Below are 14,853 nucleotides of genomic sequence, written 5' to 3' on the forward strand. Positions count from 1 at the left end.
GGTCTTGTGCTGAAATGACAAGAGAACTAGTGGTTCCCCAGGGAGGATGGTACAGGAAGATGGGGAGAGCTGGGCAGGGACGCTGCAGGCACAGGTGTCTGTCAGAACCTGCCAGTCGGACTTTTGATGAAGACTGCTTCGTCCACATGTGCAGAGCTTCCTTCCTGCTTTAAAAATCTGAGCAATAGATTATAAAATAATTCAGATCTCGTTCATTTTCTAAGCAAACCTAATGTGGAAACATTGAGAATTTGTGTCTTCCTTTGAAGTTTAGAGATGGGTTTTACCTTTAGTACCTAGATCATCAAAACGCTTCTTAGCTCATGAGAATGGAAGATACTAATAAGTTCATAGATCTCTACTCAGTATAGCCATGTGTGAGACATTGACCTGGAGAAGATTTCTCTCTCTCTCCTCTGAAATAAAACTCTTGATTTTACAGTGAGGAAAGATTTCCAAGGTTGATAATGTACCTGACTCTATGGATGACTGTCTCAAAGCAGTCTGGAGCAGTCGTGGGCACTCTTTATCTTTATAATAACAACCCTTATCAGGGGCCGTGGCCCTACTCCTTTCCCCTCACCCCCACCCCACCTCCCACGGAACAGAAAGTGGATTCATGATAAGGGTTTAAGGAGACAAGAAGAGGCTTGGTTATCATCATGAAGGAAGAGATGAAAATTAAGCGGAGAGGGGGAGAAGAGTTAGGGGAACAGCAAAGCCTCTTAGAACAAATAAGAACAGCAAAACTATGGTTAGGTGATGGTATGGAGCCAAATTATGGGAAAAAGATGGACGGTGAAAAGGACAGAATAGAAAAAATAACTCTGGGATGAGGACAGGGAGGACTCTGATTCTTATCATGGCTGCTTGGTCTCCTTGCTGTCCTGTGGTGCTGTGATTCTTCCCCCGGGTCCTGGCCTTGCCACCCACTTTGCCCTATGGTACCGCTTCCTGATGATATTAGCTTCCCAGGCCCCAGAAGGGGAAGCGCGAGGACAGATGCAGTGACTTAAATTAGCACAGCCCAGGAGCCTGGAGTGAACAGTGCTGCCGCCGCCCAGTCTTCCTCTGCCCCTGGCCTCCCTCCCTTTATTTTGTACCTGGTGGAGTAACAAGCCCCAGAAGGGGCTCCTGCATACTATGGGACTGGCAGAGGGAGAGAAGTCACTGTCATGGAGCAAACCTTGGAAATCCCACACCACAAAAGGAATGATCTGGTGCAGTTGCCCTGCTGTTTGTAAGCCCGCTGCCCAGGAGTGACCCATTTTAATTTGTGTGTTGTAGAACACGAGCTGTAACTGCCTAACATGATTACTTCATGTCCTGTTAAACACCTCACTGACACCCAAGATGCACTGACCATGACATCATCATGTTCTTAGTGAAATGGTCTTTAAGATGTTAAGTGATCACAGGACTCCTCCTTTTACAGGTGAGGAAAAAACAGGCTTGGGGAAGGCAAGCGACTCTTGCTATGACATTTTAGTGTCTGTGGAGGAGCTGAAATTAGGAACAAGATCTCCTGAATCCTCTCCTGAGTCCTCTGGTCCACGTTTGTGGTTGTTTTTAAAAAACAATACACCATAAAATCTTAGTTGTTTCTATATTCCCAGATTTGTTTTTGATGTCAAGCGGCAAAGAAAATCATCAGGCCTAGATGGAAGTGATGGGCAGAGAGAAAGAAGCCTGTCATGGAGGTTTTCTGTGATTGTAGAGTCCTGCAGCTCCTGCTTTTACCATGAGTGTTGCTGAGCAAGGGGCCTGCAGCACCCGAGGCCTGGCTGCTGTCCCAATCTTGAGGCCCCAGAGTTATTTTTAGCCTCAGGGCCTTGGAAGCAGGTGTGGTCCAGGCTTGAAGGCCATGCCTGGAATGTGTTCAAGTCTTGTTGTGCATGTCTATTTAGGAGCTCAGAATAGTGACGAGGCTTCTGTATATACTTGGTTAAAAGAATTTGTGCTTTTCCAGTGAGAGGGATGAAAGTCATACTGGGTTTCATTTGTGATGCTTTAAGCAGGTTTATTTTTGAAACTATAAATTGAGATACGTTTTAAGAGTGTTAGGGAATATATTAATTTTAAAAAGAAAAGTAGCTATAAAATCTTGGTGTATAGAAGAAAGCTTTTGTATTAAGAGTCATACCCCAACTGAACTACTGAAAGTCCAGGTTTGTAGTCCTAAGTGTGTGATTTAAAATTTAATTTTTCTTGTCTCTCTCCTCCTACCAACATTATTGGTATTGAAAATAATTGTTTGTAAGTTCTTTTGTGAAGTAAAAATGCAGCTTTTACCTTGGGTAAACATCAATTTTCCTGAATTGTATTTTTATTTTTTTAAGATTTTATTTATTCATGAGAGACACACACAGAGGGGCAGAGGGAGAAGCAGGCTCCTTGCAGGGAGCCCGATGTGGGACTGGATCCCCTGACCAGGATCACGCCCTGAGTGTGAAGGCAGACGCTCAACCCCTGAGCTACGCAGGCATCCCCCTGTATTGTATTTGTTCATCTTTTTACCTTTCTTGAACTCACACTTTTCTTAATGGTCCTGATGAGGAGCAATGTAGGCAAAGCCACTGGAGCCACTTTAGTGGTCTGAGTGTGTGTCATGCCCTTTTTCTGAGACTTTTTTGTATTTCCCAAGATTGTGGAAAAGAATATAAATATTGCCTTAGTTAGCCAGCAAACTATTGTGACAGTTTGAATGTGTCCCATCACATGTGCATGTGCGTATGTAGGTGTTTTTGCGATTCTGTTTAATCTATTGTTTTGTAACTTGATTTTATTCTCTTCATTTATCAGGACCATCTTTCACTATCAAGAGGTGTGCTTTTATACCATCATTTAAGAATGTTGCATGACACTGTGTTTTGTAGGATTTATTATAATTCGTAAGGTTGTTCCCCTTCTGTTGAACATATAGGCTTTTCCCAGTATTTTTCGTATGTGTTTTAACTGAAAGGTGAAAGTGTTTCTTGTAAGTCACTTTGAAAATATCCTTGTAAGCCATTTTGAAATTATCTTCAGGAGAATATAATTTGACATTCTGTTTTACTTATTTTAGTATTGAGAGATTTAAATAGATAACATTCCCAAATATTGCTGTTACAAACTCGGGCTCAAGTGGGGGTGATGGCAGGTTTGGTATTGATGATTTCTAGTTGTTTTCCATTGCTTGTTCCTAGTACCTTCTGATCTTCTTTGGAAAAATTCAATTATAGCCTCTCTTCCACTAGATTGGGTTCCAAATTGTCCAGATGTCTACACTGGTCATAATATCGTTGGTAATTTCACTCTTTGTCAGGAAAGCATACCTTATTTTTAATGTAGTGGAATTTTGTTGTATTGGGGGTGGAGTGGACATGGATAAAGGTTATAAGCTTACATTAGGGTTACCAATCCCTTGAGTAAGTAACCTAACTTACAGAGCCCTTGTGGGAAGTGTTTGATATATCTTCTGACAGGGAGAACACATTTTTTAAAAATTTTAATTTAAAGATCCTTTAAGCTGCTTCCTTCTTGTCTAGATGTGTTCAGGCACACATCTTACTTAACATGTCTTTGATATTTTACTACATTTTGTGCTACATCTGCTACATGCTACATTCTGTGCTCTAAAACCAAGATTCCATTATTAGGTACAACACATTTGTGGAATTGGAAGAATTGTATTAAATTGATATTAATAGTAATCTTCCTTGTTACAGTCTTTTCATACAGAACTTTCTTTTTATTCATGTGCTAAGGAGTGCACTAATAGAGGAACCACAGCTTCTCCCTTTGTAATTTTAGGAAGAAACAATACTGAACTTGTGTGTGTGTGTGTGTGTGTGTGTGTGTGTGTGTGTGTGTGTATCTCATACTGAAGTTAAATGTGTGAGTGCCTGGAAATGCTTCATTTCCAATAGATAAAACCATCTTTCTGAAGAAAGAGGGAGCACCTGCCACATCCTCTCTGAGCACTTGCCCACTTCCATGTTACCTTGGCCAGCACTGTATTCATTGGCCTCGGGCCTTTGATGTAGAGAACCACAGTCTTCCTGGTGTCCACATAGCTCACTCTCACCTCCTCATGGTTTGTCCTTCACCAGCATAGTAAGATCTTCTCTGAATACTGTGTTTAAAATTGCTACTACCTATCTCAGCTCTCCTTCTTCCTTCCCTGCTTGGTTTTCTCTCCACAGCTCATGCATCATCTATCATACAGCATGTTGTATAGTTGCTATTTGTTACATTTCTCATAGCTGAATTACAAGCTGCAGAGAACAGGAGTTCTTACCTAGCTCATTTTTGCTGCATTTCTCCAGCAGTGCCTAGCCCTCACTAGGTGCCCAACAACTATTCATTAGTTGAGCAAGTAAGTGACAGTCCTGACAGATGCTCAAGGAACAACACCAAGATGTTCATGTTAGAGGTCAGATGAGGATATCTGACCTCTGTTTGGTTTGTCCTGAATCTTTCCTCTCCTGCCTCCAGCCCACCTTAATTGCAAATACCTTTCCAAAACATTGTCTCCCTGACTCTCAGATTAAACCACTGATCACTTTTTCTCTTGCCCAGATACTTCATTCAAGGATCCTTCCATTCCCATTCCCTTAAGACCACCTCATATACAGGCCCTTCTAGGGGCGGAGTCCTTAGTTGGGTTGAGGTGCCTGGAGAAAGTATTACATGTTAGAGGGGGTAAGCCAGGGAACTATGGGTGCAATAAGTATGTTTAGAATAGGCACATGGTATGGTGGAAAGAGGGGAGGAGGAAGGGAGGTCTGATGGGTCAGGGAAGGGGAAGCTAGTGAGACAGGTAAGCAGAAACAGGACGATGGAGACTCCAGCTGAGCCAATACCAAGAGTATGGTGCTCTTCTTGAGCAGAAACTTGAGGTTTCTGAAATCCGGACTATACCTGGGCTGGCTTGTAACTGAAGCAAAGGCAGTATATTTAGTCTTTGAAGCATGGCTGCTCTTCCAGCCTTTCTCTGTGGGTCCTTGAGTTATATATAATCAACCTACACCTCTGATTGATTGTAGGTTCTCTCAATGGTGCTGTAAGTCGGTGAGAGATGGCTGGATTTTATGATGCTAACAAGTGCTGTCTCTATGTCCACTACTATCTAGACACTTGGGCTTCAAGCAGTCTATCCCATTATTGCTGCCACTTGTCAAAATGTATCCTCTATTTTGGGGTCAAGACATTAATAGGCAACTAAAAACACATTAAGTTTATATAGTCTTCTTGGTTTTGGTGAGGGTGTTTTTTGTTTGTTTTTCGTTTTTTTATTGAATATATTTTACCAAATATCAGACTTCAGAATTTCTGTTTAGGATTTACCCACAGCATTTGAGGCAAAGTTGCTTTAAATCAGTATAGATGGCCTAAGTCAAATATGTTCTTGCTTGTTTCCAGATGTCGTAGCCTGCTTTTTTCCCTTTTGATTTGTTCAGTTTTTCTGTTACTGAAAGTCTATGTTTAAGGCTCTGCCTTAAGGCTGTTTAGTGTATCTTGTTGCCTATTTCTTTAGTTTTATTGGAGGAAAAAAAATTTTAAGACTGGCATGTAGTTTAATAAAAGCAAACTTCTCACCTGACTATATCCTTTCCATAAATTCTCTGAGAACTTGAACTTGAGCCTAACCAAATAAAGCTCAGTCACTTTCCTTGCTAAACAGGTGCTTAAGCACCCCATAGTCAGAGGATCCTTTTCCTTCTGAGATTTCTTTGTGAAAGGAAGTATTCAAAATGGAAATTTGCCTCTCTCTGATGGGGAGCCCCTGCCTCCCCATAGGTCCCACCTTTCAGGCCAGAGGGCATATTCCTAGAGTCCTACCCCTTATCTGCTTGTTGAAGGCCTTGATGTGGGCCTGAGGCCTGCAGTGCCTGGTGACAGAGGAGCTGTTGCTGTTGGCAGAAAATAACCAATGGGTAGGTAGAAGGGGGAAATGGTGTGTGAGAAAGGTTCTCCCTTTTTTCCTGACGGGAAATACAAAGCTTCAGTACGACTGACCTGGAAGTCATGATCTTACCTGGGAAATTGAAAAAAGTAACACCTTCTCTGAGAACAGGAGGGAGATGCTTCATGGAACCATGGAGTCATTTTAAAGCAAACTTAATCCTTAAAGAATTTTCTGTTGGGGGCACTAGCTTTAAGGCTGTGTTAGGAGTAGTGAAGAAAATCAAAAGAAACAAATTTTCCTTTTAGTTAATTACTTTAGAGGCAAATACTGTTTTTTGTATAGTCAGACTGTACATTGTACTTTTAATTAAAACCGACTCCACTTGTTCACCTTATCATTAAAATAGGCTTATGGATCCTCTGATATAACTAATTCAGTAGTACCCTTTATTTCATTGATACTCTTGCATGGTAGAGTGAATTTCAACAAATAAAACTCCACTAATTTCCATGATAAAATCAAAGATAAATTTCCATAGGTAACCAAATGAAATATAAAACATGAAACAAATTACACACAAACTTTAAAAATTGTATATTAAAGGGAGAAGGTTCATATGTTAATATTAAATATTAAAATATAAAGCCAATTGGTAAAATGTAAAATATACCAAAAATGGCATTTCTTAAGGGGATTTGGCCATTTTGTTCACTGACCTGTATAGTCATTCTGTTACACTAAAATGTTGCCTCAGCCAGTCTCTTTCCCTTCATAAATAAAGTTTTTTAAAAACCTTCATTTCTGAAAATGGATTAATTTGCAAATATTTTTTTTTTTTAATTTGCAAATATTTGTTTAGTGGCTCTGGTTAAAGTTACTAGTCTTTGGCATGATAAATACTGGTTTCTTGACCTTTTTAAAATTTTTTTATTTTTTTAGAAATAGAAAACTTTATTATATGCATAGAAAAAGAGTTCTTTAGTTGTCTTCTAAAGGGCCTACCGCCACCCAGATTTCCTTGATTGTAGACTGGGGCATCACATCAATTTCCTCAGAAGAGTCTTCCCACTGCTCTGGCCACCTGCCTCATCTCCTGGGAGTTGGGGGTGGTCCCTCCACAGCCAAGAGGACAATGGGAAAAAAATCAAATTGTAGTATTTTAAGTGAAAGAAAAAAGGGTGCACAAGTGTATATCCATATAACTCATTGAACAAAGGGAGGAAGGGGAAGACTATATATTTGTATCTTATTCTGTATTCATTTAAAAAAAAAAATCTTTGGAAGAAGTCAGAAGAAACTATTCACCCTGGTTTCCAGTAGAGGGCAGGGGGAGGACCTGGGCAGCAGAAGATTTTGAGTGTATTCATGTTTTTCACTTAATATATTTGTTGGAGTTTTGATATTGTGGCAATTTTTAATAGCTTTGTTGAAGTATAATAAACATACAATAAACTGTACATATTCATAGTTTGTATACATTTTTAAACCAGTGAATGTTACCTATTGAAAATGGAAAGAAGAGGGGCGCCTGGCTAGCTTAGCAGTGTGTGTGACTCTTGATCTCAGGCTCATGAGTTTGAGACCCACATTGGATGTGGAGATTACTTAAAAAAAGAAAATCTTAAAAAGGAAGGAAAATACTTAAAAATTTAAAAATCGTTTAAGTAAACTGATAAATAATAAAGCTGGTCTGCCCTGGGGTTTTGTAAGATGCATTTGGGCCCTTACGGTCCAATCTAAGAATGTTTATTCCTCTTGACTTCTTGTAGAAATTTTGGGTAAGATGAACTTGGTGGATTTGCCAACAATAAAATGTTCTTTTGTCATCTTCTAAATCTTACTGATGCAAATGTTTTCAAAAACAAAACTATCACAGACATTTTCCTGATCTCAAGGTATTGACATTCTTCAGAATGACTAAGGGAATGCCCAGAAATTTCTAAGTTAGTTGCATCCTAGGATGAGGACTTAACCAGAATCCTCTAGCTATAAATAAAGTTTAAGGCTATTGTTTTCCTACCCTCCCTCACCCCCTTGGTAGGGCTCTGCCTCTCACATAACCTATTTGAGACTACAGAAAATCAGAGCTTGGGCATAAAGGTAGGCTGGCTTCAGTACATGAAAGGGTGTAACTTTATCCAGATTTCACATTCAGTGCTTTGTTTCAATTACATCCTCATATTAAGGTCACTTTGCCCAGACCTTTTCTTGGTCAAGGGAAGGGTTTTTAGTCTGGAAGTCCTGACTCTGGCTCCGTGGGTAAGCATGGCCATTTTCTGCCCAGTAGAACTGTTTGCTCTAGCTTATCTTTGGTTTCAGTGATTTGGGCTTAGGAGATTTGGCTAAAGGGAAGCAAAGATGAGAACTTTCTAATTCAACTTTTGCATGTTTGCTGTCTTCTCCCTCTCTTTGTCCCCTGATCTGCTAACCCAGATAACTGCTTTGTCCCATCCGGATTTTATCATCGAGAGGAGCCAATCAGACTCGGATACCAAGTGCCATTGTTGGAATCAACTTGCTCTTGTTCTCAAATTTCCACTTTCTGTGCCACCTGGGCACCCTCATGGACAAGTCGACCCATTCTTTCTCAGTCCAGTTTCATTATGGGAACAGCTACTTAGGAAAAGCAGGGTAACCCAGTAGTGGGAGCCCTGGTTTGGGAATCAGATGATCTGGCTACAGGACCTTACACTGCTGTGAACTATGTCACTGAGCAGTCAGGACTCGATTTGATGCTGTATCCTTGGTAGACACCTTTCCAGAGTACATTCGTTGATTAACTAGGACAGATTCTCTGTTCTAGTTTCTTCCATTGAAGATAGAGATGATTTTTGTCCCTCGGTGCCAGTAAGCTGTACTAAAAATAAATATGTTAATATAATGAAGACAAGAACTAGACAAATAGTGTATTCTGTGGAGCTGATTTGTAAGGTGCGGGGCGGAAGAGACTATTTCTCAGGTGCCTTCTAACTCCGTGTATCTCTGGCTCTGAGAGAAAGGGCACAGCTCTCTTGAAGCTGGATTATATGGGAAGGTGGAATGACTGCTGTGTTTATCTGCTGAATGTCTTAGATTCCAGATGCAAGGCAGCTCTGTCCACCATTGGTATCTGTAGAGCGGTTTTCCTCCTTTCTCTATATGTTGAGTAGTTGCATTTTTACTTACTTTAGAGAACTTCGACAATTTTGTCCTCCAAACAGACTTTGTGAGGAGACAAGGCCTATGTTATGTCTACATTTTATAGAAGAGGAAATTGTGGGTCAGAGAAGTGATATGATTTTCTACCATTAAGTAACAAGTAAATGGCATGGCCACTCCTCTTGGTCTCCTTTCTCTACTTCTCCAGGCTTCAGTTTCTCGTCTATAAGTCTGAAATTAGGAATAGGACTCAATGCTGTCTGAAGGTTTTCCATCCTGATTGGAAATGAGTTAGGTATTTATTCAATATCTTAAGTAATTTGTGGAGGATTTTACATATAACAGTGTGAATTGAGTGTCTTTGTGCAAAGCACTATGGAGATAGGGAATAAAATTAAAACCTCTGCCATCACATAGTTTACCCTGTAGAAGGTGAATGCCAGCAGTGGACATCTGGTGCGACGTGGTAGAGGGTTTCCTGTGGCAGAGATGGGCCAGTGAGCTAGGAATATGAGAATATTGAAGGTCAGGGTGAGGTCCAAGCTATAGGCACAAAACCCCTAACTAGTGTCAATTAGGAAGTGGTCAGTTATAGGAGTTTGGCAAGAACAGGGAAGCACTGGGTCTGGTACAAAGGGTTCTGCATGTTTGCTGTATGGTTGTTGACCTAGAGACCCAGGTGAAGATAGGAGATTTTCTAAGGCTGGGAATCAGTGATTCTCTGAAGAATGAGGCACGAGAAGATGAGGGGTAAACCTATTAAGGGTCAAGGAACAGGGCTGGGGTGGAAGATGGACTGTCTTGGTTGGAGCTGGGTACATCACATGCCGCCAGCAGTTAGCTCAGCAGTTGGTCTCACAAGAATATCAGCCATTTTTCTTTTTCCTCTTCCTTAAAACAGAGCTGAAATGTATGAAAAGTTTACAGGGGCTAAGGACAATTTACAGGGGCTGCTATTGTGCCCTAGTGTGTGTGTGTGTGTGTGTGTGTGTGTGTGTGTATGTACACATATGCGTGTTTGCTTGCAGTTCTCAAGCAGAAAAGATTTTTTTGTCCTGATCTTGTGGGCTTGCTTACCTGGTTGTAGGCTGTTGTTCTTTGTGCTCTTTTCAAGAAATTAGCAAATAAAATGAAGGAAACCCATTTGGAAAAAAAAATATTACTTCAAGCAGCTTTTTATAGCTCTTTCAGTCTCATACTATAAGCATGTAGTTCGAGCCTCAGGTCATTATAATTCATGACTATGTCTTCTTTGAGTTTTTATATTTTGATATAAAAGTGAATTATCATCAGTAGGTTTCCTGAAGCCATGCCTGTTTGTCTTTTTTGTTTGTTCAAATGAAACAGTGCATCAAGTATGGAATTAGATTAATGGAGTAAATATTATGAATCATACGCTCTCTCTAATCTGATGCTTTCTTTTTTTTGACCCCGTGTTTTGTTTTCTGTTTGTCTTTCTCTCTTCATGTAGGATTTTTGAGTCCAGTGTAAAGCTGTTGGAGCGAGGAGCAAAGGTAAAGAATGATGTAATGCACTGGCTGCCCCAAAGCATCTTTTGTTGTGGAATGGTTATTCCAGTCATCTCTTTATGAATCAAATGTGAGGGACTGCTTTGTGGAAGGAGTCCTTTGCAAGAGCACATCAACGGGGAAAGAAAAAGGGACATTCACTTGGAGGGCTCTTGCTGAAAATGGGTTTAACTCTCCTTTTGCCAGTCACCACCAGCCTGACCTCATACATTTTTAGTACAATGGAGTGGCTGAGCCTTTGAGTACACCACCATTACATCATCGTGGCAAATTAAAGAAGGAGGTGGGAAAAGAAGACTTATTGTTGTCATGGCCCATGAGATGATTGGAACTCAAATTGTTACTGAGAGGTTGGTGGCTCTGTTGGAAAGTGGAACAGAGAAAGTGCTGCTAATTGATAGCCGGCCATTTGTGGAATACAATACATCCCACATTTTGGAAGCCATTAATATCAACTGCTCCAAGCTTATGAAGCGAAGGTTGCAACAAGACAAAGTGTTAATTACAGAGCTCATCCAGCATTCGGCAAAACATAAGGTAAACGCTTTCTTTTTTCCTTTTTAGAATCAATAGACATCGTAGATGAGGCATCATTTTAAAACAGTCTCACTTTTAAGGGGAAAAAGTAATTTGAGGAAGTTTTGATAGCTTTTTAAACTTTGGTACCTTAGGGATACCTCAAAGTAGTTTACTAACCACACTGTCACATTTAAGAATTTTTCTAAACTATACAGAAAGGTTAACTTGTTTTAATTTAGTCAAGTGCTATGTTTTCCTATTAATGGTTTGCTAAACTTTTTTTAAAAATTTAAACACCAGTAAAGGTTTATAGTTGATAACATATTAGTAACTTAATATATAGTAATTTATACACGTATCAACAATTACTAAATTAATACGTTATTCTGTGTTATTTACAACTTACTGAAAGAAAATAATTCTTTTCAAGTGCCTTGGGAAGAAAGTGGAAACTAATTATATTAGAAGTGCTATTTGTTTGTGGGAAGGTACCATTGTTCAGGATTTAGGGATCTTATTTATCTTCGAGGAATGTTATTTCTGGAATTCCATAATGTTGTCTTTGTGGTAGGTAAGGCTATTTCTTTTCTTCAGGAATAAAAATGAGCTCATGTTTTAATTTTACCAAACAACTGATTTCTCTATTATGCAGAAACCCCTATAATAATGTTTACGTTCAAGGATTGCTATGTTTATTTTACATATTTTGTTTTATGAGTGTTAGCCTTTTATAGCATTGTGTTTTAAACCAAGGAGTTTTGAGCACATCTACACAGAAATAACATCAATTTTGCATCTTGAAAGTTGATTTTTTATAAGCATTTAAACCATTTTGTATGCTAGGTTTACCCATCAGTTTTGCTGCATGTCATTTTTATTTGGATTATTAATTGAGAGAGGGAGGCAGTTATTTGCTTCAGTACCAGCGGCTTCTGGGATGATTTTTTTCCAGCTTCCTTACTTAACAGCCTCACATTTGCACTACAGGTTGATATCGATTGCAGTCAGAAGGTTGTAGTTTATGATCAAAGCTCCCAAGATGTTGCCTCTCTGTCTTCTGACTGTTTTCTCACTGTACTTCTGGGTAAACTGGAGAAGAGCTTCAACTCCGTTCACCTGCTTGCAGGTAAGGCTTGGGGCAGATCTCGTGGAGATCTACCAGTAAGCGGTATTTCACAGAGAGCTCAAAGTACACTAGATCATCACCCAACGATGAGTGTACTGGGTAAACTGATTTATTGATAGCTTCTGATCAACATAACTATTCTATTTCACTTAAGTACTACCATTCTTCCACAGTTGTCAATGTATTTTTTACTCAGCTCAGATGATTCTTCATTTGATATTTGTTAGTTAGAAACGTCATGTAGATCTGTGTGCTGCTTCTGGCCGGGGATTTTTCCATTCGTCTGGGATCTAAAAACACGAAATGCTCTAGCTCTTGACTCTGCTCTCAGTTCCCACCCCCTGTGACAAGAACCAGACCAGCGTCACAGTGTCACATTCATATTAACCAGTTAGAGTTAACAGCAGACTCCAGCAAATCAGCTCACTGTTCCTGGACATGATGAGCAGGGAGGGGGAGAATGTATATAGATTATTTCTTCTAACAATTAGGGAGAGAGTTTAAATACTCATTTAACTTGAATATTTTCGTTTTGTTTCTACAACTGAAAAAGGTCTCAGTTTGCAAATACTAAGAAAGTTATTTTAAATCATTTTATATTTATGGGAAGAACTAAATATTTTATGTCTGTCTGAAAAGGGGAGCAAGTGTGTGAGTTCCATTTCATCAAATTCCAAAGCAGAGTGTTCATCCTTTGCTTCCCCTGTTTTGCAGATGTTACTAAAGCCTTTTCACTCACATAGGCTCACAGAGTGGGGGATACAGTGTGACGATGCACGGTGATCTTCAACACAGATTCTGCCACAGGAAAAGGCAAGAGGGCTTTTACAAATGTGATCTAAGAAAACAGAACATGATAGATGCTATCATTTTCACACCTGCAGTCTTTTATTGCAAGGCAGGTACTGTGAACTCGATGTCATTGGCAGTTGGTTGCTAGGAGTATAAACATTGCATTTTTCAGAGTAGGATTAATCAGTTGTTGGTGTGTTAACACTTAAACTGGGAAGGTTTTGATGAGATTTCCGTACCTCCAGTTCTCGCTCATCGGCTTTTGCTTCCAGTCTCAAAAAGCAGGCAGAGTTTTCCTCTTTCAGATCATCTACTACCACACCTTTTGCTCATGCTGTGATGCCGCCAGATCTTTCTGTTAGTATCCTTTTTTTTTTTTTTAAGATTTTATTTATTTATTCATGAGAGAGAGAGAGGCAGAGACACAGGCAGAGGGAGAAGCAGGCTCCATGCAAGGATCCCAATGTGGGACTCGATCCCAGGTCTCAAGGATCACACCCGGGCCGGAGGCAGTGCCAAACCGCTGAGCCACCTGAGCTGCCCCTCTATTAGTATCCTTAAGTGAAGCTGGCATGTCTTAGAAAGTAGTTTTCGGAGTTCTTTGAGAATGATAATAGTAGGCTCTGTCTCATTGATAGGCACATTCTTTTACTGTGAGTATAACTGTGGTGAATATGATAACTATTATTGGCATTTACTAAACTAATCTGGTTTAGGAACTCCTTTCATGCTTCTTGTAGGCACTGTGAGGGCTTTACCGTGGTATGCTGTTAACAGGACCAAGATTTTTCTTAAAGAGGGTACACCAAGATGTGCTTCACGGCAAAGGGACTATCCCACCTCCCTCTTGTTGGAGACATTTTTGCTGTGGGGGCTCTGACTTGACAACATGGCCAGACGCTCCTATGTAGGAATGAGCTTGTGTTGGGTTTCTAGTACAGAAGTTTTATTTCCCGGAATATCTTTCCCCGCCCTTTAACAAAGAGCTCTCCTTAGTTACGTGGGAAGGTTCTTATCAGTCATGTGTCATTGTGGGAGGAGCACTCCTTGGGCAAGGAAGAGAAAGGACTCTGATCAGCTAGATCAGCCTGAAAGTGGAATGACACACTGAATCAGAGCACCTTGACATTACCACGTCATACAGGACATGTTGCCTGGGTCCAAATGAGAATCCTTCCAGGCAGCACTAAGAACCACGCTGAATGTATTGACAGCACCATATCCCTATCCACACTCCAGAATCCTATATATCTTTTAGTTTAGGAGGTGGCTTTGGGGACTAGATTGCCTTGTCTGGGAGTTTCTGAACAGCCAGATCCCTTATGATACCCAAGAGAGGGTTCTGGATGGTTGAAAGCCTCCCTCCCAATCACCCAGAAATTTCTGACCAATTGGAAATTCCCTTGTCTACTCCTCGGAGTAGACAGAAAAATGGCATAAGTGGAAGAGAATGCCAGGGAAGTTATAGCCATTCATACTTGGTAGCCTGTTTTGTTGCCAACGCCCAGCTGTTCATAGGATATTCCACGGATGGGAGACAGAAGAACATAATGACAGGTGTTTCTTCAATATTTTGTTTGTGGGGGGAATAACTGTAGAAAAGCACACTAGCTTCTCACAGGTGTTACAGAAAATAACAAGATAACTGGAGACAGTTTTCACTACAAACTGCCCGCGTTACTTTCAGCAGTTGGAGATGGTTGTCCATCCTCAGATGAATGTGGTAATAGAGAGATGCAGTGGTTTCTTAGAGTGATTCCTCCTTTGGGTTAGAGCTTTCAGCTACTCTGACATTATGCAGGATGAAAGTATCAGATGTGAGATAGTTTTTATGGTCATTAGATATGGAAGTAAAAAAA

At 40.2% G+C, this 14,853-nt stretch overlaps 1 protein-coding gene across 1 annotated transcript in view; it reads left to right on the forward strand.

Annotated features, from left to right (window-relative positions):
• The window catches only part of DUSP16 (dual specificity phosphatase 16), an 82,432-nt gene that overhangs the window by 30,283 nt on the left and 37,296 nt on the right, over positions 1 to 14,853 (forward strand). Inside the window, exons 3-5 of the mRNA XM_072798984.1 lie at positions 10,500 to 10,542; positions 10,744 to 11,094; positions 12,064 to 12,202. Coding sequence (XP_072655085.1) covers positions 10,867 to 11,094; positions 12,064 to 12,202 — 367 coding nt within the window. The 5' untranslated portion in view covers positions 10,500 to 10,542; positions 10,744 to 10,866. The remainder of the gene's footprint in view (positions 1 to 10,499; positions 10,543 to 10,743; positions 11,095 to 12,063; positions 12,203 to 14,853) is intronic.

This window comes from Canis lupus, chromosome 25 (genome assembly GCF_048164855.1).
Source record: "Canis lupus baileyi chromosome 25, mCanLup2.hap1, whole genome shotgun sequence".
In the NCBI taxonomy this organism is placed as follows: domain Eukaryota; kingdom Metazoa; phylum Chordata; class Mammalia; order Carnivora; family Canidae; genus Canis; species Canis lupus.